This window comes from Malus domestica, chromosome 09 (assembly GCF_042453785.1).
Source record: "Malus domestica chromosome 09, GDT2T_hap1".
Classification (NCBI taxonomy): Eukaryota; Viridiplantae; Streptophyta; class Magnoliopsida; order Rosales; family Rosaceae; genus Malus; species Malus domestica.
The window spans coordinates 9,335,549-9,363,179 of NC_091669.1; the positions used below are offsets into that span (position 1 = coordinate 9,335,549).

Genomic DNA, 27,631 nt, shown 5'->3' on the forward strand with positions numbered 1-27,631 from the left:
AATCCAACAGCTACAAACAGGAGGTCCCTTTAAAGTTATAATAATTATAGCCGTTGGATTTTCATCCAACGGCCCATATATGTTGGTCAGGAGGATCCTCTCCTTAAGCTCAGGAGAGGATCCAAATCCAATATAATAAACCAAATATGATAAAATACTTATCGCTTGTAAGTAGATAATTCTCTTCATCGATCACTGATTAGAACAAGATTTTAGGTTGAGGTGTGTAAATTCATTGTCCCTAAGAATTGATTTTGCTCATATAAGACAATATCTTGGTGTAACAGGTTATAGCGCCTTACCCTCCATCATACAACAACCTACGATCCTCGTAAGCATACACACGCAATACTTGGATTGAGTAAACAACTCGATTCTTTCCTTTGGTATGTAAAACTTGAAGGATATATCACTTTGAAGAGTGATGATTCAATAATGGATAAAAGGATGGCTTCAACGGCTTTTTCTTTTTTATTTTGGAAAGGAATAGATGAAAATATATTTATTTGAAAACAAATGGTCTAAAACGTTAGACTACATAATTACCCAATTAATGGGTTAATCAAGATGGCACTTCACAATGTATAACTCCCTCATTTAACTCTCAATTATAATATGAATGAAATGAGTTGGCTAGCTAGAAATAAGACTATAAGAGATAACGATCATGCAATAATATCAAATAAAACACAATAATATAGCATAGTGAATGGGAGGAAAAGAAACGGTTGCAATGAATTTGTATTTTGAAATACTCAACAAAGTTCCAACATTTTGGATACTATTTGTGTTCACCCCATGGAAGAACTTACTTGTCCCTCATTTACGATTAACGTATCTTCACATCTTCACCATATGAACATCATAATCAGAACCGTTTATTCTCTTTATCATAATCATATATGCAAAAAGTCCTTCAATTCAGAGATCTTTTAATCATTCATTCATGGCAAACCAATTAACGATTTTGGTAACAAGTAGCATCATTATAATGAACTGTTTATTATTTATTACGCATATGAATAGTTAAAAGATCTTCGAATTGAATGATGTTTTGTATGTATGGTTTTTAGACGATAATAAAGAGAATAAACAGTGTCGAATTATGATGTATGTAAAGTGAAGATATGTTAATAGTAAGTGGGAAGACAAGTAGGTTTTTTTTTTTTCATGACAAAACACAAGCATTTCCAACTTTTATTATAATCAGAAACTAAAATTGTCATTAAATTTAAGATATGTAAGAGGAAGGTGTGGCTCGATTTAAGCAGGTTCTATTTCTATTACAAAGGAAATATCTAGTAGACTTGTAAAATAAAAAACTAAAATCCTCAATTGCTAGCCTGCAAATGTTCCAATTCTGTAGATTAATAAACATATAGGAGAATATCCCAATCACATTCCAACAAACAAAGAGCGGTACCATAAGTTGGAGGGTAGTTAATTTACTTTGTCACACACATGACCTGACATTGCAATATGAGATGTGAGTGTGGTGAGCATGTTGAGCATGCTCCTAGTGAAGATCAGATAAATGTCCTAAATTGAATTCTTCGACACTTGAAGGCAACTCCAAATGCAAGGGTTTATGTTCATGAAACATAAATCATTTTCTTGTGGAGGGACACACTGATGCATATTGAGCTTGAAATATTATAGAAAGAAGGTCCACATCTGGTTATTTAACATTTTGTTGAGATGATAATTGTTGAGAAAGAGTCTCACATTGATGGAAGGAAGGACTTTGCATAAGCTTATAAGAGGTTGGGCTACTCCCCATATTGCCAATTGATTTTATGGTGGAACTCCAACTTTCTTCAAGGTATTAGAGCAAGTTGTCCCACCTGTGAAGCCAAACGGCCATATGTGTTTCATGTCACCCCGCTGTGTTGTCCACGTGTTAGGCTCAAGAATTCGCCACACGTGAGGGGGCATGTTGAGAATGAGTTCCATATTAATATGAGGAGAGACCTTGCATGAGCTTATAAGAGGTTGGTGCAACCCTAACTTTCTTCAATAATTTGGTTACTTTAAAATGTCAAAAGCAGATAGTATAAGATCAACTTTGAAATAATAAAAGGGCTTTCAACGTCACACGCGGGAACTAACACTTGGTTTTGTTTTGGATCTGTTTTCAAGTTTAACTACTATTTGCATTAGAAGGGTAGAGGGGATCGAGGGGAGGGAAGGAAGATAAATGAAAGAGAATGCACCCAACAAACAAAAACTTTTAAGGTGTATATATATAACTTAATCTTTTTCAGTTACATTTTCTAAATCTAACATATTGAATGATGTTGAAGAAAAAGAAGTTAACCTAGTCTATTGCTGAACAGATGAGCAAGTTGTTGACATCTTTACCAAAGCATTGTCAAAGATCAGGTTTCAATACTTGAGAACACTCTTGGAAGTTCAACAATTGAGTGTTAAATATATTAATGTTCATTTGTAATTATAAGAACTTCATATATCCTTTTGTGTAATATACCATTGTGTTTTATTGCTGAATCTGCCACTTAACTCCAGAACCACAAGCACCTACCCGAGCGAACAATTTTAGTAGGCAAAGATATATAGAATGCGGCAATGCAAACACAATGTCGTAGGAACAGACTTCAACATAAGAAACTTACAGAACTACTTAAAATGATGTCAAAGTGAACTACAAGTGCTTTATCAGAAACATGACAGCCAATCCTATTTTCCTTTTAAGTTTTCGATTACTATGCAAATACGAACGCAATATGCATCTAGCATGTATATTAAAAGAAATTTTCCTTTTAAGTTTTCGATTACTATGAATATCATTACTCTATCTCTCTGGTTATCTAATCTAAAAGCTAATAACCAACACTGTAAAGTACATAAAAGGACCAATTCAGGGCTTGAAAATCTCTTTTAAATAGCAGGTTTCAGAGCGAAAAAAGTTAGAAATTTTCCACTATTGTCTCGTTAAACAGAACCACGAAAGCAAAATGTTAAAAATTTGTGTTGAGCTATATATTTTCACAAACAAAATATATTAGCAAAGTCTTACTAAAAATGGGGAGACTTCAAGATAAATAAAGTCCAAAATATGGACTGACTATAAATAAGGCTCACATTATGTGTGTGTATATATTCTTATATATACTATATTTATATAATATATATAAGAAATAAAGAGAGGAAAAAATAACTCTACACCCGTACACATGGACCTCAACGCATGCCAAGTCTGAAGGAATTTGTCATCTACATGGCAACCGGGTATAGAGAACGTGTGTATCTAGAACCCTCTAAAACTCCCATGTTCTCCACTCAAGAGATGGTTTTCTCTCGGCATCTCCACACCCCAGGAAAATTGCATCCCACTAAACTTCAACTGCCATGTCCACTGTTCGCCTATAAAAAGCATCGAACCAAAGCAAAAGGACAACAGAAAAAGGGAGGAGAGACTCTGCAGAAATTGTGAGAGAAATTGAGAGGAAAGAAGCAACGAAGTACTGCGGAAGAGAAGATGAAGTAATTCCATTACCAGCGATTGAGAAGCAAATTACAAGCAATTGAGAAGCAAACTATAAGCAACAATCAGAAGGTACAAAACTATGTTTCTTTTCTCTTCATTTTCTCTCCAGTAAATTTATTTTGCAGGAAAACATTGTCGTTAAAAACCTTGGCCGGCAACAACAATTTATGCTAGTAACCATCAATGTTAAACAAAAACCCAAACAGAAGTGGCAATCACGTCTCCAACCGTTGTCTCCGGTGATTTTCCAGATGGAGTTCGTGCACTATGCAACTTAAGGAAAATAGATTTGATGATGCAATGTTGCATAGTGGCGGTCTTCCAAAAGAAATCTATGCATCATGCGACTTGAAAGAGATGGGTTTGGTGATGTCGTGTTGCATAAAACTAGAAGAACCCGAAGGAAGTCGCGTCAATGGAGGAAGGGACCAACAGCCTTTGCTGACACCTTCGACTTCTCTACAACCCTTCGCCGTCATCAACACCCTGCAACGTATGATGCCCAACCAAAGATCTCTGCCCAATTGGAGCGTCATTCGTGAATCCAGTGACAACAGCCTCCTCCTTCGTCTCAACCAATGGCAGTGGAAGGCAGTCCCAGGTATCCAAGATGCGGCGAAGCAACATGGAGCAGCAAGCAAATCACGAGGGACAAAGACGCAGCCATAGCGTATAACAAAAAAAAACTGCAGTCACCGCTTGGAGAAAGAGGACTGGAAGTGGAAGAAAAGACTCAATCCCAGTAAGGAAGAAGATCATGGAATCGTCATTCGAGTAGCCAAAGACGTGCAGTCCTGGTTCGTAAAAAAATAACCAAGGGACAACTTCAAAAGTTCTGGGCACCAAGTCGCAGATGATGGTTATAAGATAGTGGACAGACATAGTGTTTCCATTGCTTCGTCATCACTCCCACAAATGACGAAAGTATGAAGAAAGAAAGAGCTAAAGGCAAGCAAAGATACAATAGTCCGTGCAAAGCGACAACACAGCTGCCAAGCAGCGATGACCGTAACATTCCTCTGTTATTGCAATAGAGAGTGTTATGCTCCTTCCTTGGTGACAAGTCCTGGAGAAAGTCCAGCCAACAACTACGAGATCTTCACAAATAGCATAAAAGAGAGTTATCCTGCCCTTTTTGTTTGAAGTACTCACTTGGGGAAATAAACCATTGACTCTGATGATTGCAGCAAATGAAAGGAGAGTGACCTCTACTGATCGACGTTCTTTTATTTTCTTCTCGTACAAATATGAAAAGTGAAAGAGTGATACAGATGAACAAAGCACTCCACTGTGATCCCAATGACCAAAGCTGCTGTTTTGTTGTATGTCTTTTCTAAAGATCCCATTAAATTTCGTACAACAAAACAAAGAAAGCTACAGTAGAAATTGGAAAATAGAGAAAGAAAGAAGAAAGAAAGCATCTCGTTCATCGCATAAGTTTGACAGCAAGCATCAATAATGAAATAAAAAAAAGGGAAATGATCTCTTCCTACAATTAGAAAAGTCTCAACAAAAGCATATTTAAAAATGAGGCTAAACTAAATGTAAGAGCAAGTCCACCCTTGTGGATTGCTCGGGGGACAGGCACCAGGAAAGGGCCCGAGGCCCGGTGGACAACCCTCCAGCCTTGGAGAGCCCGAGTGAGGGTGGGAGCCAAGCACAAAGGGGTGGGGAATTGACAGGCCTGCATCCCGAGGGCCAGACATTTTTTTTATGTCAGCCCGAGGGCCTGCAGCCCAATTTCCATGTTTTTTTTTATTTTGTATTATTTAAACAAACAAAAAAAAAACTAATATTTTATTACCTATTGCCAGGGGGAAGGGCTCCAAAGGTGGAGATGCAAAAGGTAATTACTGTTCATTAATGGCAGTTATTATTCATTAAAGGCAGTTACTGTTCAATATGGTAGATTCAATAGTGGATTCAATAGTGGATTGCCAGGAGGAGGGCTCTAAGGGTGGAGTTGCTCTAAAGAAACAAGGCAAAGACCTCTAAATGATGTCAGTGGCTGCCTTTATGCCTTTTGTTCAAGAAATAAAGGAGGATGGAAGCTACAGTGGAAAGAAAATAAATAAAAGAACACACCTTCATACTCCTCACGTGGGCATTCTGAGCGTGGCCTCATTAATTGAATATGAAGACAAAAGTAAATGAAAAGGTAGGCAAATAAAAGAAGGAAAAGTGGCTCATCACATGGGAATGTTGCTCATGTGGAGAAGAAGTCAAGTTGTTGAAATTGAAAGACAAGTCCTATTGGAACTTGGAAACCTTTAAAGTCACATAAAAAAAAGGAGTAAAGCTTGCTGTGAGACATACTTGGGTCAAATGGGTTCAAAATCTCATGTTTAAATGGATTTGAAAGTTCAAAAGAAAGATATAAAAAAGGGGGAAGAGATAAGAAGTTTGCTGTGAACAAAATTCTCAAATAATTGGGAATTGATGCTTACGTGGAAACCAAAGGGAAATAAAATAAAAAAAGTCATTTCAAAGACTTGGCTTCAAGAAAAGAAACAAGTGGCTGTATTTAATTCTTCTCAAAAGTCTATTGGATTCCAAACTTAAAATAAATAAAAGGGAAGGAAGAAAAGAAGTGTAGCAAGACAAGTCATCAAGTCCCACTTTATGTCTTCAAGTCCTGAGCTGCTTAAGGTAAAGAAAATCAAAGTCCTATTTCACGAAGCCTATTAGGCCATTACCGAAGGTCATATATGAGTTTTAAATAAATCCAATCGGCTTCTCATTTTGCCAAGTTTGAACACAAAGTCATGATGAATCTCAAAAAAATTACGAACTACGCTGGTTTGATTCCGTTAAGAATAAGTAGGCAGTTTGATATCAATTTTCAGACACAACCATGAAATCAAGTTATGAACTACGCCGGTTTGATTCCGTTAAGGATACGTAGACAGTCTGATATCAAATTATAGACGCAACCATGAAATCGAGACGAATCCCTGGTTTATATAAACTAAATTCACTTCTGTTACTTTGACCAAGTAATTACAAATTCTACGAAGAATAAAAGAGAAGCGAGCCGGTTCAAATTACGAATGACACGAAGCCGTTTCAAATGGTACAAAGCCGTTTCAAGTTACAAATGGCACAAAGCCACATCAAATTTCAAATGGCATGAAGCCGCGTCAAATCCCAAAAGGCATGAAGTTGAAGAAAAATCTCAAATGGCATGAAGCCGAATGAAACGCTCCAACGGCTTAAAGTCCTCGTCTGCATGAGCTAAAATTGCACAAGGCATCAGTTGCTCTTCAACCGCATGAGCTAAAACTGCACAAGGCATTAACACTCCAATGGCTTAAAGTCCTCGCCCGCACGAGCTAAAACTGCAACAAGGCATCAAAACCAAACAAGTACCAAATACCAAGGAACTACGAGTGACTTGATTGATATGATATTAACTAGCACTCAAATTTAACCCTCTTTTTATCAATTGTAGCAAAGTATGTAAGTAGGGATCGTTCTAGGCCGGAGATTAGGAGGGCTTGCTAAATCACTTGAAAACTAACTCAAATACGTAAAAACAAGTTTAAAACACTAAACTAGACTCAAAGAATGCAAAACTAAACTTTAAAACACCAAAACAAACCAAAAGACTCAAAACAGCAAACAAACACTCAAAACTGCCTTAAAAACACTTTCTGGGCAGTTTCTGACACCAAGGAAGAATTAGGACGAAAATTGGCTATAACTTGACTCAAGACACTTAAAAACACAAACTAAATTGATTTCTAACTAATATGACTCAACAAAGTAAAGGGGGATTGATTTTGGACGAATTTAAAAACAAAACAAGTAACTAAACTAAACATATTTTAAAACGAAATTGGTTAAAGTGAATGGATGGAAGGCTAGCTAAGGGGTTCTTCTCCACACATGTCACACTTGCATACAAAACGATTTCCAATTGCTTCTCAATAAACCATGAATTCTCAACGCCCCAAGTTAATTAGGTCCGCTTAAATTAACTCTCAGATTTTCCTTAAGTTATTGAATTGGATGAATTGCATACGACAACCCAAAGCATTCCCCACAAGTTCCCTACATGAAAGCGCATAATAGAGATTCAAGCAAGGATCATTAAGTTCTATGAAAATCATAAGCATTGACGAGGCACTCGTAACTATGAAAGCGCATGATACTTATGCCAATAATTTACTTAACGCGATTGTGATCAACAACCTTTACTGCTTGTGAATATAAGTTCATAACAATTAATTGAAATTCCCTTATATCCTAGCATCAAATTCATGCATGCAAACTAAGCGGGCCCTCTTAACCAACATACACAAACCAGTTTTAATTCATATAGATAAGTAAATTGAATTCACAACTTATGAAACGCAATTAGAAGAAATCAAATCATATAGCAAGCATAAACATGGTTTTGAATCCCCCCCTAGCCAAGGGGGGTTTAGTTCCTCATACTCGCAAAGCAAAGAGACATAAATTTAGAAATTAAAATCCAAAGAAAGAAAACACCTAGAACGCTCCAACTTGGCAGCAAGCTCATCAACGATTTCTCCTTCCTCTTTGCTGCGGCAGAGAAGTTTAGAATAGGTTTTGGGTGGTATTTATGGTGTATAATGGATGGGGAATGGTATGGAAAGGTCTAGGGTTGATGGGTGGTGCGGCAAGGGGTTGTTTTTGGTAGAAAATTGGGAGTATGGTGGTGGAAGGCTACGGCAAAGGTGTGGAATGGATTTCTGGCGTGATTTTTGAATGTGAGAGGTGGTGAATTCGGCCAAGGGGGTTCATGAGTATATATAGGCACTTAAAACCCTAGGTAAATCAGATATGGACTTGAATAACCCAAATCCACAAGGAAAAAGGCTTAAAAATCAGAATTCAATAGGAAAAAGGCCTAGATAGTGCGGCTGGATTAGGGAATGCAAGATAAGGCTTCTAGAAAGCCTTGCAAAGCAAGGAAAACTGATTCTAGAAGGGGATAGGTGCGGCAGGTTTAGGGGAATAAGGATAGGGCTTCTAGAAAGCCCAAAACCAAGAGGAAATAAGCCCTAACCCACGGCATGAATAAGAAAATATTCTAGAACCTTTCTTTGTGTCTTCCAACACTTAGGAACCTTCTAATGTTGCTAAAACTCAAGGCCATCTAGGTTTAGGAAAGATCAACCCAAAATAGGAAACTTTTAGGCTTAACTTTCCTACTTCAAGTAGGAAATCTTGTTTGAGTAGGAATCTTCATTCTTCTACGAATCCATCCTTGACTATGACTCCTCCGATGATTAGGAATCCTTCTTCAATTAGGACTTCTTCGTTGATTAGGAATCTTTCTTCAACTAGGACTCCTCAAATCATCAAATCTTCATTTTCGTCCATTCCCTTGGCTCCAAGTATGTGACTTCCATTCCAAGCTCCATTTTGCTCCAAAAGGCTCCAAATTGCATCATTTTATGTAATATGCCCTTAAAACATGAAAACACATGAAACTAGCTTAAAAGACTACTTTAAACTAAGAAAACATAACGAAAATGCATAAAAACTAGTTAACTAAGGCGCATAAATATGCTCCTAACATTGATCCCTCAACGAGGGTACATAGGCATCTAGGGTTCTACCTAGGTACAATCACAAAAATCAAATAAACATCCAAATCCCCAAGTTACGATTTATTCATATTAGAATCAAAGGGTATTCCTTTTCCAAAGGAAGGGTTGTAATTAATAGGCGCGTAGCCTATAATGGGTCGAACTCGAATTAATAAAACCCTCTTCAAGAAATAAACGAGGATGAAATTGTGTTGAGTGAATTATTTGTTTACATATTGTGTACAATTTTTGCTCAACAATTTAAATTTTCATTTTTACATGTCATATATGTTCAGAACAAAAGGGAGCCTAGATTCATGTGCAGTAGGTATACCTCTCTGTTACCGTTCATGACAAAAGCGCCAATGCCCACTCTGTGCGAAGCATTTGCAGGGAGTCTATCATCAGTTTCGGGAATCCAACGTACAAGCATTAAGTAATCTGATTCAGCATGGTGGTACCTAAATCCTTCCTGCACAAGTAACAAAAGAAGCCCGAGTGTTGTCGGACATCAGAGAACAAAACAGCTCAACTTAAGTATGCAGCCAGCCCGAGTGTTGGTGCCGGAATGTGCGATTATACTAATACCTTTTGTCAAGAACATTGAAAAGAGAAAAGGATAGTTGATAAAAACAATAAGACTACTAGACAAGTTATATTCCTAACAGCTTCAAATAATTAATCAAGAATATCTTTGAGGTAATTCAGAACAGCTAGGCCGGTAGGATCTCTTGTACCTTAACTGCGGCATCAACAAGATTTGACCGTTCGACAGGCATTTTGATCCCAACGCCCTTCTTTCCCTACAAAACACAAAGTAAACAACCTTCACATCGTCAACATCATGTGAAACACAAGACATTTAACGAGATCGAAGAAGGGCAGGGCCTTATTTATGTTTTCATAAAAATATAAATTTATAAAATTTAGTTAATAACAAAGAAATTTAACTAACACCGGTGTTTTTGTTGTTTGAAATTAATGAGGAGGCAAAACACCATGTTCCAATTTTTACAAATTTATTTTCATAAGATAAATTTATAAAATTTATCTAAATGATTAAGAAGTTTAATTAGAAGCAATGTTTTTTGTTGTTTAAAATTAACGAAATGTCCTGAGTTCGAAATGCTATGCGCATGTTTATTCTTTTCAATTTTCACAAATTTCTTTTTGGTTGTTAATTTCTTTTTAAATACTAGCTATTAGCTATGTGGGTTGCGTTTTTTAAACATTCATTCCAATTTAAGTCTAACCTTTAACAAAGGGTAATATGTAGACCAAATTTACAAATCATTTGACAGGTCATCAAAAAGTTTAAAACTTCAGATAGAAGAAGAATAAAACTCATCATCTATCTATTTGTAAGCCCTGAGTTTTCTTGGTTTCCTTCCCTCGATATAAAATAAATTAGTTTTTCTGTATTTCTAAATTATTTTGAATTTAAAGTGTATTTTTTAAATATAATTTTATCGAAGTCTTATGTATGAAATCAAATAATTTTCTTATATAAAATTAGGCCACATTTTTTGACGTCACTAAAAAATCTCAAGACCGGCCCTAAAGAAAAGAAAAGTAATGAATACAAATCTTTTGCCTCCATTGCGATATGGAGGCTTGAAGCAAAGAAGCGAAAACCGCAGAATCCATAGGTTCGGTCACGTCCACAACAACTCCTCCATATGAATTCTCAACTGCAGCAAGCAACTCAACCTGTTCAACTTCATTTTCAGGCACAGCTTGTTGTGCAACGGAGGATGAATTCGTTGAAACCGACATGGCTTGAATCAAGTATGGAACTTTATCTTTTGAATATGAAGAAATAAGAGAAAGTCACACATCAACATTTATTTCGACCAACCACTACAATTCCTCAGAAATAAAACTCATGCGTTTCAATTGCTAGAAAACAGAGGATGATGAATAAGTAGTCACTCCATTACTTGACAGTTCCATGTGACTACGTTAACATGATTTTTTTTTAATTATTATTAGAATTTTGATCGCAATTAGTTTTTGAAATTAAGAATCGATCAATGTAATCTGAAAATTGGTGTCGCAAATCAATGAAGTTCTTCCGTAACAATTATGCAAATTTTTTAATGAAAGTACCACATTGAATTGTGACATTCATTTTCAGGCTACATTGATCGATTTTCAATTTCATAGACCAGATAAAGTTGGTCAATTTCATGGATCATTTGGGATAAAACCCTTACTATTATTAAGGGAGAGAAAATATGAAACTATTACAATAACGATAAGAGCAGTTTCAAACTCAGATGTATGAGTAGAATTTCAGTACCCTATCTACTAAATTATTGAATCATAGTATGTTTACATAATTTAATATTGCTCGAATAAAAGAATATAAAAATAAACTTGAATACCACCTTTGTGAAAGCCAGGCAAGGATGGTGAAGAAGGTGAAAGAGTTCCAAAGCAAGGCCTCTTTGTTAAAGAATGATGATGGGCAACAACAGAAGACGCAGGAGAACCTTTGTCTGCAGAAGGAAGATATGGCGAATATATATATATATATATATATATTTCGAAGACGCGTGTCAGTTGGAGAAAGTTTGATGTCTGTTCTCACCTCTTTGGCTGCGAAAAAGAAATGATGAATTTTCTTAGGTGGCGTTGAGTCAATTGAAAACAGAGTCTTTTGCTGTCAAATTTGACAGTAAATGTCAATTTATTTAATGAAATTTTAATGGATGTGAGGCAATATATGATTTTTGAATAAAGACTGCATGTATTTCATTAAAGCCATGAAAAGGCTAGATAGTACTAGAGTAAGAGGCATTATCTCTCAATTTTAACCTAATTAGAGCAATATGATTTTTCCACTAAAAATTCATGAGCATTGGTCTTTTAAATCATTAAAACATGCATCTATTGTCATTTTCGTCAACTTCGTTAGAATTCTGTCAAAATAAGTCGTGTTGGAAGGATCATCACTATAATTGGGTTAAAATCGAGGGATCATTACTCTATGTGGATTAAAGTTGAGAGACAATTTTTCCAATTGTGTTAAAGTTGAAAGACGATTTCTCCAATTAGGTTAAAGTTAAGGGATCATTGCTATAATTTTTCTCATTTGATTTTCCATATTTGCTCCTTGATTCAGTCTCACATTCGTGGCACGCGACTCATTTTGGCGGAAGTTCTAATAGAGTTGACGAAAAGAACAATAACAAATTAACAATTATAGATTTGTAGGACTTAATTTCTAGCATAACAAATATTACATTTCCAAAATTAAAAGGATAGGGACCAAATTGAAAAATAAGTTCCAATTAGAGGACCAAAAATGTGATTTGACCTTGAGATCAAAGGCATGGGATGTGCCGTTCCCATATTATATTTGAAATGGATTTGGATGAAATATCATTTTTGGTTGTGGAAAAAAAAAATTCAACTAATCAAATTGACACTTATATTTAAATATTTTGTGAAATCAAGTTTAACATCACCTGGAAGGACTTGTCATTTTCTTTTAATATTTCTATGGGATTTTTATTTGTTATTTTTTTATGGCATCACTTTTTCTTTTATTATATGAAAAAAGAGAATACCCTAAAAAATATTTAATAACTCAAGATTCTCTGGATGTCAAAGGCATGAGGCAGCATGTTTTAAAACCATTGGAGACAGGTGTTTTAGTCCCTTTCATAGCAGGTTAAAAGCTCTAATAAGCAAAAGTGCTTTCTAGAAAAGCAATTTTCAACTGGCCGCAAGAATGGCCTGTTAGGGGGACTGGGGGAGTGCTTATGTAGAAAGAACTACTATGATCATATGCACTTTCCCTTCCTACAAAAGCGCTTTTCTGAAATCTGTTTTATTAGAAGCACGTCGAATCAGTAATGTAAGGTGTAAACTGCAAATGAATCTGTAACAATGGCAAAAGCAAGATACAATAGAACAACTTGTATATTTTATATTGAAGCAAATAGCAAATCCATTAGCTGGTTCCTGACCTACGACGATTCGAAGAGCAATACAGCTTGCAGTAAAAAACCATCAACATATAAATCGAATCCGTGACTTAGCACACAAGTAATTAAGCTTATCATTGTATAAAGCAATGTAAACAACAACAATCTATACAGGAACCATTATTTAGATAGCTAGGAATCTACACCAACTGTTGTTGCAACTATATACACACACACACACACACTGATAGAAAATTTATGATTGTATTTTCTTTGTCAATAAGATTACAACAGATGGTTATATATACAACTAATAAACCTATAAAAATGACAGCTCATCTAACTGATTTACAGCTCATGAAAACTAACTATATCAGAAAAATATATATATACTGAGGATCACCGGTAGCCAGTAGGTTTTCCATATCCCGGTTGTTATAGTACAGGTAGCTTCTTTTTCCAGAGGATGTAGTTGTACCCAGTGCAGTAAAACCGACATAGTCCTTGTCTGATTTTGCCAAGCATATTTTTGCTATATAGTCAAAGAGTTTGTGTTTCTTAACAAAGGGTTGAGCTGCATAGTCCGCAACTGGCATCCACTGGAAAAAATTCCCAGAATAACACAATATTAGAATAGTTTTGAATCATGTTAATGATACCTTGTAACACCCTCTACCACCAAATAGTATAAACAAGATTAATGATTATACTCTATAGGGGATTTTGAGTCCCGGGAAATTACCTGGGCTGCCACAATCTCCAAGTTCTGCTCTTGGATGTCCAAGGATTTTGGGGTCAACATGCAAACAATGAACAAATCTGACTTTTGAAAGAATGACTTGTGGCTTTGCCTGTAGAGAGATGGAGAGAATATAAAGAGGGGCTTCTGTAGAATTATTTACAACACTTCTTTAATCCGAAGGCAAGCTTCTTACCTAAATGCTAAAACCTCCACGAACTCTGTATCAATTCCTGTCTCTTCTTTAACCTCTCTAACAGAAGCTTCACAGATATCCTCACCCTGTCGATGGATAAAATTTTTAATCCATGATGATAACGTATTTGAAAATTATTATGAATTTGCTATAGTTGTGCTGGTGTTTTTACTCACTTCATTGACAACCCCAGTTGGCATCTTCCACACACCTGTATTGCCGAAGCTGCCACTAAACTCCTGAACCACAAGCACCTACCCGAGCGAACAATTTTATTAGGCAAAGAGAATGCGGCAATGCAAACATAATGTCGTAGGAACAGACTTCAACATAAGAAACTTACAGAACTACTTAAAATGATGTCAAGGTGAACTACAAGTGCTTTATCAGAAACATGACAGCCAATCCTATTTTCTGATTTAGAACTGTTAAATTGTCTATGCAAATACGAACGCAATATGCATCTAGCATGTATATTAAAAGAAATTTCCTTTTTAAGTTTTCGATTACTATGAATATCATTACTCTATCTCTCTGGTTATCTAATCTAAAAGCTAATAACCACCACAGTAAAGTACATAAAAGGACCATTTCATGGCTTGAAAATCTCTTTTAAATGGCAGGTTTCAGAGCGAACAATGTTAGAAACTTTTCACTATTTTCTCGTTAAACAGAACCAAGAAAGCAAAATGTAAAAAATTTGAACTTTCATTTTTACATGTCATATATGTTCAGAACAAAAGGGAGCCTAGATTCATGAGCAGAAGGTATACCTCTCTGTTACTGTTCATGACAAAAGCGCCAATACCCACTCTGTGCGAAGCATTTGCAGGGAGTCTATCATCAGTTTCGGGAATCCAACGTACAAGCATTAAGTAATCTGATTCAGCATGGTGGTACCTAAATCCTTCCTGCACAAGTAACAAAAGAAGTCCGAGTGTTGTCGGACATCAGAAACCAAAACAGCTATACTTAAGTAAGCAGCCAGCCCGCCCGAGTGTTGGTGCCGGATTGTGCGATTATAAAAACAATTAGACTACTAGACAAGTTACATTCCTAACAGCTTAAAATAAATAATCAAGAATATCCTCGAGGTAATTCAGAAGAGCTAGGCCAGTAGAATCTCTTGTACCTTAACTGCGGCATCAACAAGATTTGACCGTTCGATAGGCAATTTGATCCAAAAGCCCTTCTTCCCCTACAAAAAACAAAGTAAACAACCTTCACATCGTCAGCATCAAGTGACACACAAGACATTTAACGAGATCGAAGAAGGGCAGGGCCTTATTTATGTTTTCATAAAAGTATAAATTTATAAAATTTAGTTAATAACAAAGAAATTTAACTAAAACTGGTGTTTGTTTGAAATTAATGAGGAGTTTTTGGGTTCAAAACAGCATGTTTACTTATTAAATTTTCAATTTTTACAAATTTCTTTTCATAAGAGTATAAATTTATAAAATTTCGCTAAATGATCAAGAAGTTTAATTAGAAGCAATGTTTTTTGTTGTTTAAAATTAACAAAATGTCCTGAGTTCAAAATGCTATGTGCATATTTATTCTTTTCAATTTTCACAAATTATATTTGGTTGTTAATTTCTTTTTAAATACTAGCTAGTAGCTATGTGGGTAGCGGTTTTTAAACATTCATTCCAATTTAAGTCTAACCTTCAACAAAGAGTAATGTGTAGACTAAATTTGTAAATCATATGACATGTCATCAAAAGGTTTAAAAGTTCAGATAAAAGAAGGACAAAACTCATCATCTATCTACTTGTAAGCCCCGAGTTTTTTTGGTTTCCTTCTCTCGATATAAAATAAATTAGTTTATCGAAATCTTATGTATGAAAACAAATAATTTTTTTGGTTTCTAAATTATTTTGAATTTGAAGTGTTTTTTTAAGTAGAGGTCGTACTTGGTGCGATGTCAAGTGTCTTCGCTCATAAGCGGTAGGTCTCGGGTTCGAGACTTGGGAGCAGCCTCTCCATAAATGGGGGTAAGGCTAGCCGACATTCACCTCTCCCAGACCCTGCGTAAAGCGGGAGCCTTGTGCACTGGGTACGACCTTTTTTTGAAGTGTTTTTTTAAGTATAATTTTATCGAAATCTTATGTATGAAAACAAATAATTTTCTTATATAAAGTTAGGCCACATTTTTTTACGTTGTCGCCCGAGCTTGAAAAATCTCAGGACCGGCCTGAAGAAAAGGAAAGCTGTTGCAGTCATATTTAGAATATGAATGTATCTTATATTCTTATTCGGAGTAGATTACCTATTAAATGTTGTTATCCTAAAGGGAAATGTTTTTATCTATCCTACTACTATAAATAAAGGCACAATAGAGTGAATCAAACACACCTCACAATTAAATCAATCTCTCTTCTATCTAACCATAGCCGGCCCCCCCCCTCTCTCTCTCTAAACCCTAGATCATTCAATCAAATAGGCCTACAACACGTTATCAGCACGTTCTTGCTAAAAGCTGAGAAATTGACGCATCGTAGGAGGAGGCTATCGTCCACCAAATTCAAAGGTTTATTTGTTTTCTGCTAATCAGGTACGCTTAAAATAAAAGAAGATATTTGAAACGTCCACGAAGCATAAAAACATTCCTCATGATGCATGAACCCCTTTATGTTTATATTTTCCTTACGATATATATATTGTATATGTTCATATATTTGTCAATATATGTATATATATATTTGTTTCATGCATCGCACAATTAAATTGTTATGTGAAATATGTGAGTCAAATTATATAAAATAAATTAGAAGCAAATTTGGGTTTCCTAACTCCTAAGGGAAATTGGACATAGTATGGCACCACCATTGTGGCACAATATCGGCAGCAACCCTCTGGACTTTGTTGCACCTATTTGGACCCTTAGGTCTTCAGCCTGATTGACTGGCATGAGCCTAAAACCCCAGTTCTACCTCTAAGAAGGCTCGCAGCTTTCCTAGATCCATACCAAACCCACGGCAAGCTTTGCTTGATGGGTCCTTGTCCCACTCGATTGGGCTCAGTTTTTCTTACGGCTCGCAACACAGGAAGCCAGCCTATGCGGCTGGGCTCCCATACGAACCCACACGCCAGCCCATGGGGTTGGGCTTTATCTTGCAGCTTAGGCTGCTCTTAATTTCCCTCACCCAAGCCCTTAGCCTACAGTCCACCCCTGAGGCCTTAGGGCCTTGCCTACTCACGACACCCAGCCCGTCTTTGGGCTATGCTATTTTTTTTGACCCAATAATATTATTTTAATGTTATTTAGCTTCTACAATCGACCCTGTATGGCCCAATTTATTGAATTAATTAAAAGTGATTTGCAATCCATTAATCTGATAATGAATCCAAAATTCTTGACCTGAATATCACTTTTGGATATTAACAATTCAATAATTTATTTTTATACTTTGAACCTTGACATACTTACGTAGTAACGAAACTCTCACACTTGAGTTCCCAAAGAACCTCAAATCCACTATATTTAAATTAGTATATTGCATTCTGTGTTTCTTGCAGGAACCTCTCATTATGAACTAATTGTTCATAAAACTAAATTGAACCTGTAGTTTCAAATTTAATGCATTTGAAACCCGAAGTTTTCATTCAAAACATAGCATATGAAACCTGTAGTTTTCATGCATAAATTAAACCAATACATGTCTATAAAACCTGTATATTCTACGATTTATGTCTATGGCCTACCATATGACTACTCACGTTTTTCCCTTTGTTTTAAGGACATGTTGAACTTGAACAAGCTCGATTTCTCCGCTCTATAAGTCTCTAAAAGAAACTATCTGAAGTGGGTTCAAGACGTGAAGCTTCATCTGACTGCAAAGGGCATTAGAGCCACCATTGAGACACCTATCACTAAAAAACTTGTTGATGAAGCTCAAAAGGCTATTGCAATGATCTTCGTTCGAAGACACATCCATGATGCACTTCAGATTGAGTATCTCGCTGAGGAGGACCCACGTACCCTCTGGCTTGCTCTGGCCGACCGTTTCGATCACCAGAAAGACATATACTTGTCTGAAGCAAGGCATGACTAGCAACATCTTCGCTTCCAAGACTTTAAGTCCCTGAATAAATACAACTCTGAAGTTTGTAGAATTCGTTCACTGTTGAAATTCTACAAAATGGAACTAACTGAATTAGATCTCCTCAACCTTCCATGCCACCAATATTGTCATGCAGCAACAATATAGGGCACAAAAATTCACTAGGTTTTCAGATTTGATCTCTGTTTTACTTCTCGCTGAAAAGCAAAACCAACTTTTGATGAAGAATCATCAATCGCGACCAACTGGCTCGAACACTGTGCCTAAAGTGCATGCGACCTATTCTAGCAGCCATAAACGACGAATGAATCATTGTGGCTATGGCAATGGGCAACAAGCCCAACCATGGGCCTAAGGTCAACAGAGTGCCACACCTAAGGGGAAAAATGTGACCCAGCAGCGTCCACCATTCGCCCCTAAGGCCCTAAACTTCAAGAACAAGGGTAAAGCTCCCGTTCTGCGCGTTTCTACTGAACTAGACATGTGCTATCGCTGTGAATCAAGGGATCATTAGTCACGTGTATGCCGAGTTTCCCCTGAGGCTATTGCTAAGTATCATTCCCATCGTGAGTCTAACTTTGCACATGTGGATCATCCGGAAGATGCAACTACATCAATGGAGATATTAGATTTTCAGGAGGCATTAGCTCTTCTGGATGAATAAATTAGACATGTTTTTAGGGTGTTCACCCTTAGTGGTCGGCCCTACCCCTATTTTTCTAGGTTTATGGTTCTCGAATTCCTTAATTGAATGAATGAACTTATATTTATACATGTGACCAATTCAATCAATTTATTTCTAGGTATATCTAGTAGGGAAGTTAGTTGTCTGGCAGATAGTGCAACCATGCACACCATCTTGCATGAACAACACTATTTTACTAACTTAATACCCAAGAAAGCTCATTTGACAACTTTCTCAAGCTCATCCAACCTAATTGAAGGATACGGAAAGACACATATCATGTTGTCTAATGGTACAATCTTGACCATTAAGGAGGCACTCTATTCTCCACGTTCCGGAAGAACGTTGCTGAGTTTTAGAGATCTTCAAGATAATCAATATCATATTGAAACCACTGAAGATAATGGTTCTGAATTTCTTTGTATCACTTCATACGAATATGGCCAGAAGTGTATTCACGAGAAGTTGGAATATCTGCCGAGTGAATTGTACATCACAACCATTCGCAGCGTAGAAGCCCATAGTGTGGCCGACCTTATGCCTGAGTTCAAAGATACTTTGTTGCTTTGGCATGACCGTTTGGGACATCCTGGACGTGACAAGATGCGACGTATCGTCAAATCTTCACATGGGCATAAGTTACATCCCTATGTTGGATTCCCACCATGCAAAGCGTGTTCTTTAGGGAAGTTAAATACTCAATCCTTCCATACAAAGATTATTCACGACCCCCCTAAATTTAGAGGATTTAAGGGGACATTTGTAGGCCTATCTAACCAACCTACGGTCCATTTAGATATTTTATGGTGTTGGTTGATGCATCGACAAGATGGTCACATGTTTGCCTATTGTCCACACGCAACGCCGCGTTTGCTAAACTTCTAGCTCAAATAATTAAGCTAAGGGCTCACCACCCTGATTATCTGATTAAGTCGATTCAATTGGATAACACTGGATAGTTTACATCACAGACTTTTGACGATTATTGCATGTCATTGGGGATTGATGTGGAACATCTTATACCCCATGTTCACACCCAAAACGGCCAGACAGAAGCTTTCATAAAGCGCCTTCAATTGATAGCTCGAACTTTGGTTATGAGAACCAAACTGCCGGTATCTGCCTAGGGCTATGCAATATTGCACGCAGCTATGTTGGTTCACCTGAGGCCCACCGCTACTCTACCACATTCACTGTTACAGTAGGTCACTAAATATGAGCCTGATGTCTTGCATTTACGGGTGTTTCAGTGCGCCATTTATGTGCCAATAGCTCCGCCACTATATACCAAATGGGTCCTTAGAGAAAAATCAAAATCTATAACGGTTATGATTCACCATCAATTGCTCGCTACTTAGAACCCTTGATAAGAGATCTCTTTATCGCATGTTTTATGGATTGTCATTTTGATGAGACAGTTTTCCCGTCGTTACGGGGAGATAAGCATGATAACGTTCCCGTAGAACATCGCGAATTGTCGTGGTATGCTCCCACTATGTCTCATTGAGATCCCCACACTGCCCAGTCTGAAACCGAGGTGCGTTGAATTATAGATCTTCAGAGCATTACTCAGCATTCTACATGCTTTTAATGATCTAGCAAGTGTGACAAGATACGTCAATAACCTGTCTAGGAAGACCAGACTGTCCCCGAATATGGGAAAGCTGCATCTTCCATGCGGCAAGGTACATTGACGGCTAGCCAATCACCTACTCCGACCTTGAAGCGTAGTAGACTCCTTGGTTCAAAGGATTCACAACCCTGGAAAATGACCCTAGTTTAAATCTGACAATTGTGATGATCGTCGACGATGCATTTGCATACTCAGTAGCTACTAACATCATGCTTAGCGATGACATTGAACCACGTTCCGTCTATGAATGCCGACATACAACCAATTGATCAAACTAGAAACAAGCAATCCAGGTCGAACTCAATTCGCTCGCAAAACATAAAATGTTTGGACCGATCGTTCCTACACCACCACACATGAAACCCGTTGGCTACAAGTGAGTGTTCGTGAGAAAGCGTAATGAGAAGAATGAAATAGTGCAATACAAAGCACATATCGTAGTGTAAGGCTTCTCTCAGCGCCCTGAGATTGATTACAAGGAGACATACTCCCTCGTAATGGACGTTATAACATTCTGCTACCTAATCAGTTTGGTAGTTTCTGAAAAACTGAATATGCAGCTTATGGGCGTGGTAACCACGTATCTCTATGGGAATCTAGATACAGAAATTTACATGAAAGTTCCAGAAAGACTTCCATTGACTGGTTCAAATAGTTCTAAACCACGAAATACTCTCTCAATTAGGTTAAGAAGGTCATATACGGATTGAAATAATTCGGGTGGATGTGGTATAACCGTCTGAGTGAATATTTGACAAGTCAGGGTTATGTGCCTATGCGTGTTCATAAAGAAGTCACATTCCGGATTTGCAATTATTGCAGTTTATGTCGATGACATGAACCTCAACGGGACTCCCGCAGAGCTTGAGGAAATTACTGCACACTTGAAATTGGAATTTGAGATGAAAAATCGTGGGAAACTCGATATTATCTCGGCCTGGAGATCGAGCATTGTTCAGATGGAATCCTAGTACATCAATCAAACTACACCCAAAATGTGTTGTGTCATTTTAATAAGGATAAAGCAAAACCTTCAAGTACACCCATGGTCGTTCAGACTCTAGATGCTAAACGAGATCTCTTCCGTCCAAAGGAAGATGATGAAGAGATTTTGGAACCCGAAGTTCCTTACCTAAGTGCAATTGGAGCTTTATTGTACTTGGCTCAGTGCACTAGACCTGACATCTCATTCGTTGTGAATCTTTTGGCAAGATATAGCAATGCGCCCACACGCAGACACTGGAATGGTGTTAAAGACATTTTCTGCTACCTCAAGGGTACTACTGATTTAGGCTTGTTCTATACCAGCGAATCTCCAAGTGTTGCCGCCCCATATGGTCCTCGGATTGATTCTCGCCTTCTTGGTTACGCAGATGTTGAATATCTGTCTGACCCACATATAGCACGTTCTCAAACAGGTTATGTCTTTACCCTTGGAGACACCGTTATATCTTGGAAGTCTACCAAGCAAACGCTAGTTGCGACTTCGTCTAACCATGCTGAGATTCTCGCCTTGCATGAAGCATCGCGCGAATGCTTCTAGTTGAGAAAAGTTATAGGACATATTCGAATCACTAGTGGTCTTACATCAGTCATTGACCTTCCTACGACGATCTTTAAAGACAATGCGGCATGTATCGAGCACTTAAAGAAAGGATACATCAAGGGAGACAACACCAAGCACATAGCGCCGAAGTTCTTTTACTCACACCAACAGCAGAAGCAGCAACATTAGAACATTGAAGTCAAGCAAATTCATTCCCAGGATAACCTGGCCGATCTCTTCACCAAGTCATTGCATAAATCTACATTTCAGAAGCTCGTCTAAGGAATCGGTATGCGTAAATTATCTAAGTTGAATTGCTTGTAGTTCTCTTATTTAGAAGTTATGTCTATCTAGAAGCATATTCACATGATCTTAATGTACTTTTTTTCCTACGATTATGAGCATTTTTCCCACTGAGTTTTTACTACCTAATGATGTTTTAATGAGGCACCCATCCTGAAATGATCATACTCCGTTGAGTTCACTACTTTCGTTCTGTTTAACGTTTGTTTTAGACATTATTCATACTTCTCACTTTTCTCCTTAGTCTATGGGTTTTCCCCATGCCTTGGGTTTTACCATAGCAAAAGGTTTTTGTGAGTTTTACTACAAATGCATACTTCACTTAAATTTGAGACTCACGATCACCCGTTGTGCCGATAACTTCATCAACTATTCTAAATTATCTGCTGAAGATCTAATGCAATGGTTTGTTGAGTATTTACACACTCAATAGGGAGTGTTGCAGTCATATTTAGAATATGAATGTGATTGTGTAAATCCTAAAGAATCTGGGAATGTATCTTATACTTTTATTATGAGTAGATTACCTATTAAATGTTGTAATCCTACAGGGAAAAGTTTTTACCAATCCTACTACTATAAATAAAGGCACAATGGGGTGAATCAAACACACCTCACAATTAAATCAATCTCTCTTCTCTCTAACCATAGCCGCCCCCTCTCTCTCGAAACCCTAGATCGTTCAATCAAATAGGCATACAACAAAAGCAACGAATACAAACCTTTTGCCTCCATTGCGATATGGAAGCTTGAAGCAAAGAAGCGAAAACCGCATAATCCATAGGTTTGGTCACGTCCACAACAACTCCTCCATATAAATCCTCAACTGCGGCGAGCAACTCAACCTGTTCGACTTCATTTTCAGGCACGACTTGTTGTGCAACGGAGGATGAATTCGTTGAAACTTGCACGGCTTGAATCAAGTGTGGAACTTTATCTTTTGAATCTGAAGAAATAAGCGAAAATCACACATCAACATTTATTTCAACCAAACCATTACAATTCCTTAGAAATAAAACTCATGCATTTCAATTGCTAGAAGACAGAGGATGACAAATAAGTAGTCACTCCACTATTTGACATTTCCATGTGCCTACGTGTTAATGATTTTTTTTTAATTATTATTATTATTTTTATCACAAATAATTTTTGAAATTGAGAATCGATCAATGTAATATGAAAATGGATGTCGCAAATCAATACAATTCTTCCATAACAATTCAGTAAAACTTTTAATGAAAGTACCACGTTGAATTGTGACCCTCATTTTTGGGGCTACATTGATTGATATTCAATTTCATGGACCATCTTGATGGAGAGTCAATTTGATAGATCATTTGACATGAAACCCTTACTATTATTAAGGGAGGGGAAATATCCGAAACTATTTCAGTAACGGTAGGAGCAGTTTCAAACTCAGACGAATGGATAAATTTTTAGTTGTGAAGGGAACACATATGGTACACTACCTGTTTTTATGCAAATGGTGGAAAATTTTAATTTTTAAGTTATTAACCTTTTAACATATATAATCAACTATTTATATAGGAACACGTGATATACCACCTCATGTAACGGTCACACTAAAAAATCTCTCAGACGTATGAGTAGAATTCCAATACCCCATCTACTAAAATATTGGACCACTATGTTTACATAATTTAATATTGCTCGAATAAAAGAATATAAAAATAAACTTGAAGCCCACCTTTGTGAAAGCCAGGCAAGGATGGTGAGGAAGGTGAAAGAGTTCCAAAGCAAGGCCTCTTTGTTAAAGAATGATGATAGGCAACAACAGAAGACGCAGAAGAACCTTTGTCTGTAGAAGAAAGATATGGCAAAAGCTTGGTGGTGGCTCTCAACATCTGCATCAACATATATACGTACTTAAGAATCAAAACGCGTGTCAGTTGGAGAAAGTTGATTCGTCTGCTCTCACCTGTTAATGGAAGCAAAGGATTTTATGCTTTTTCTGCTTTGGCTGCGAAGAAGAAATGATGAATTTTCTTGGTTCCTTCTGTGCTGCTTCTGCTGGTTTTTGGGACTTTGAAGTTTGAACGTTTGGTCTTTTGCAGTTTTTGGCACGGTATTTGGTAAACGTGTCAACTTCCAAGAGAGTAATATAATGGTAAGTCAGATTAGTAACACATGGCAAAGGGGCTGCATCTGCACATTGTTTTCTTGAAACTTGCTTGAATATGTTGTAAAAATACAATTGGTGAAACAGTTGGCATTCAATGTAAAATCTTTAATTAATTAGTATAAAATAAAACAATATTCTACATTAAGGGTGTCGTCAGTTTGTATTTTAGAGAATTTCAATGAATTTTTTTAAGTAACAGATTTCAAGGAATATATGTTATGCTTATTACTCATAACCCCATGGAATATGCAGCACACAGGCCACTTAATATTATGCTTATAAAACTAGGAGAATCACGTAATTTGTTCAAACAAGAAAGAAACGAAAGCCCATTAGAAATCGGGAAACAATCATATAGTTTTCAATCCCTGAGTTTTAAGATATCGTGAAAAATTTTAAATACCACACCACTATTAAGAAGAAAACTAATGAGAAGTATCACAAATACTAAAAGCAACGGTAGAGAGCAAAATCTCATAATCTTTACTCTTTCAAGCCACAAATTAGCCTTCTTAAAATACATGTGGAGAGGGTACAAATTAAGACAAACTTGATATCGTTGCTATTAAAACAAACGTTATTGAGAATAAAAGCTGAATTAAATGCATGCCAATATCACATAGACAGAATTGATGCAAAAGAAAATTATATATGCCAATAGATATGAGAAACTGTCTAAATAAAATGTATTGGCATAGTGAAAGCAGCATAGCACGCAAAAAGAGACCATGAAGGAGAAATGTAAGAGGCAACGATATGGTTTATATATTTGCCATGCAAAATGTTATATCTATTAATGCAACTCAAAGAGAATAAGGTAATTAACGAGAATGATCTTACTTGTCAAAACTTCATCCTTTATATTCACCAAAGATTAGAACCTTTGCTCCCGGACTAATGAGAGGCCATAAGAAAAATATAGGTGATAGGCAACTTTGTCTACCAACATATGGAACAATATATAGATGATAGGCAAATGGCAGAAGTAGCAACCAAAATCTACTCTTAAGATTGTTGGAAATATACAGCGATTCAGCACTACAAGAAAATAGCTCATTTACCACATTAATTTTACCACGGACATTATGTGCCCGTTATAAAAAGTGACCATTTACCACGGACTTAGTCAGCATGTTGTAGATAACAGTGTTTTACAACAGGCAAGTAATGACCCGTTATAATAAAATAATTTACTACCACGGTCTTAATTAGCACGTTATAAAAATATTAAACCACCACGGGTATTAACTGTGGTCAATATTATTAGTATTACACCCCATTGTTTTATCTACCACGAACATTAAATGTGGTGCAATTATGCACACTATTTTAAAAAAAATTCAGAAGGCGGGATTAAATTTTTTTCGAAATTTTCCCAAAATTTGAAATCTTTCAAATTTCACACTACTAGAAAATAGACGCGGGGAGTTGGTAAAAAAGTTAAAATTAAGCGGTTTCGTCCACTCCTCTCCCTCTCCCTCGCTGCAAATAGATAGATCTTCCAGTGGAAATCGAATCCATCGTCAAAATCAAAGCCCTCAGGTTTTTTTTCTTCCCTTTCTAATTGTCATCTTTAATTCATGTTTCTGATGCATAAATCCATCAGTTTTTCCTGTAATTCTCTTTCGGAACCCCCAACAGAGGAAACACTCCCAGCAGAGGAAACACTCTTACTTTCATCTCTCTCTCCGATATTTAGGTATTATCGCAATTCCTCTCTCAATTGGTGCTATAGTATTTCTTAAAATTATTAGATTTAGGGTTGGGCAAACTAATTTAAGGATTATGATTGTACTTTGTTTTCTGATTTTGTTTGAGATAGTCCCGTGTTTGGTTTAGATGTAAGGCCTGAAGCTTTTCAAGAAGAATCTTAACCAAGGAGGACTTGAAAAGCATTTTGAGGTAAGATCGTTTGATTGTTGTACTGATTGTTTGAGGTCTGATTCTAGAAATCATCATGAATTTTTTATTTTTTTTATTGGTGCCTTTTGAGGCTTTTGTGAGGGTGGGGCAAAAATTCGATGTTACAGTTGGAATTTCTAAAGTTGGGATAATGGGTTTGGTTGATGTTTTCTTTGGTGTGATAAGTCTCGGTCTTGGTATTGAATTTTGTTATATTTATGTGTTTTCCGTTTCCCTGCCAGGTACCTGGCAGTGCTGCAGATGTAGGACCACAACCAACTTCATTACTAGCCTTCAACTATTGCAGCTACTCTTGTCATCCTGGCTTCTTTAGAAGGCAATCTTGAGGTGTCCTGCCAACGAGTAATAGAGGTAATTGCCAGAATTTTTCTTTCAAACTACATTAGACTATAATCATTGTATATTAATGTAGCTGACAATGTGCTACATTTGACAGAGCCTAGAGTGGTTGTTAAAGTATGTATGAGAGCATCCTAGCAGGTAAAGGAACATGTATATCACCATTCTGTTTCTGATTTCCTACTCATCTAAAGACATAGGCGGAAGGTAGATTGAGCCGAGCCTTCTAAAGCCTGATCAAGAGGTAAAAAAGAATCTGATTCTTTTGTCAATCAACACGACACTGCAGTAACTTGTAATCACTCCATAAAAATAACAGAAATTGTACCTTCTAAATGGTTGCGAAGGATCACACGTAAACTATAAGAACTTCTGCTCAAAAAGCTTGCCATTACTCACCATGAAAATATTCAGGAAAACGAAACTGCTTTTCATGCTTGGGTTCTCAACTTTTTGTTATTGTAGAAAATGTATTAGGCATACATAAATCTAGTGGATGCTCTGCTAAGGATTGAATTATTGATACCTCTAGCTCTAATGCTTGAATATCTTCGTAAAGTTTGAAGGTTTATATGGTCTGGTTGATAATTCTGTTTGTTGAAATTTATGCACCATGTGCATCCTTGTTAGAGAATGACCGGTTCTTATATCAGTTACAGTTATAGGACATTCGCGATTCTAAAGATTTTGGTGTGATAAGTTTGGTTGGTTTTTTGTATATGATGTCTTTGAGTTATGAGTTTTGATTTCTAAGCTTGTTGTGATAAGTCTGGGGGTACACTTACGGAAGTGGGTTTCCACTGAAGATGGATCTTGAAAGGCAAATCCTTTCTCGGTATGTGATTCTTTTTTTTTTCGAATTTTGACTTGTGTTTGTGAATTGTTGTAATGGGTTCCTCTTATTTTTTTGTGATTGAGTATGAAAGTTTTGCATTAGAGCTGTGTTGGTAGTTCTGTCTGTGCAGGTCTTAATCTCTTTATACAGTTGTGCTCTTAGGTTGTGCCCAGTTTGTATCGTTATTTCTCACTCATTGACGAAAAACTGATTCAATT

General features: G+C 36.8%; 2 protein-coding genes across 3 annotated transcripts; both read right to left on the bottom strand.

The window, feature by feature from the left end:
* Nucleotides 1-1,987: 1,987 nt before the first annotated feature.
* LOC139188255 (nudix hydrolase 2-like) lies at nucleotides 1,988-9,891 on the bottom strand. Its single transcript, XM_070805488.1, has 3 exons — nucleotides 9,807-9,891; nucleotides 9,404-9,541; nucleotides 1,988-2,538 (listed from the first exon to the last, which is right to left on the bottom strand). Exons 1-3 carry the CDS (start codon nucleotides 9,846-9,848, stop codon nucleotides 2,464-2,466), a joined length of 255 nt encoding a protein of 84 aa, XP_070661589.1. The 5' UTR covers nucleotides 9,849-9,891; the 3' UTR covers nucleotides 1,988-2,463.
* Nucleotides 9,892-13,296: 3,405 nt separating this feature from the next.
* Nucleotides 13,297-24,508, bottom strand: LOC103443005 (nudix hydrolase 2-like). Of its 2 annotated transcripts, XM_070805490.1 has the most exons (9): nucleotides 24,113-24,499; nucleotides 23,882-24,038; nucleotides 22,896-23,119; nucleotides 15,072-15,137; nucleotides 14,713-14,850; nucleotides 14,116-14,193; nucleotides 13,940-14,025; nucleotides 13,747-13,855; nucleotides 13,303-13,603 (listed from the first exon to the last, which is right to left on the bottom strand). In XM_070805490.1, the coding sequence occupies exons 2-9, from the start codon at nucleotides 24,036-24,038 to the stop codon at nucleotides 13,373-13,375; spliced, it is 1,089 nt and encodes a 362-aa protein (XP_070661591.1). In that variant the 5' UTR covers nucleotides 24,113-24,499; the 3' UTR covers nucleotides 13,303-13,372. The 2 variants fall into 2 exon arrangements, with proteins under 2 accessions (XP_070661590.1, XP_070661591.1); XM_070805489.1 differs by having other exon boundaries at nucleotides 13,297-13,603; nucleotides 23,882-24,508.
* Between the last annotated feature and the right edge of the window lie 3,123 nt (nucleotides 24,509-27,631).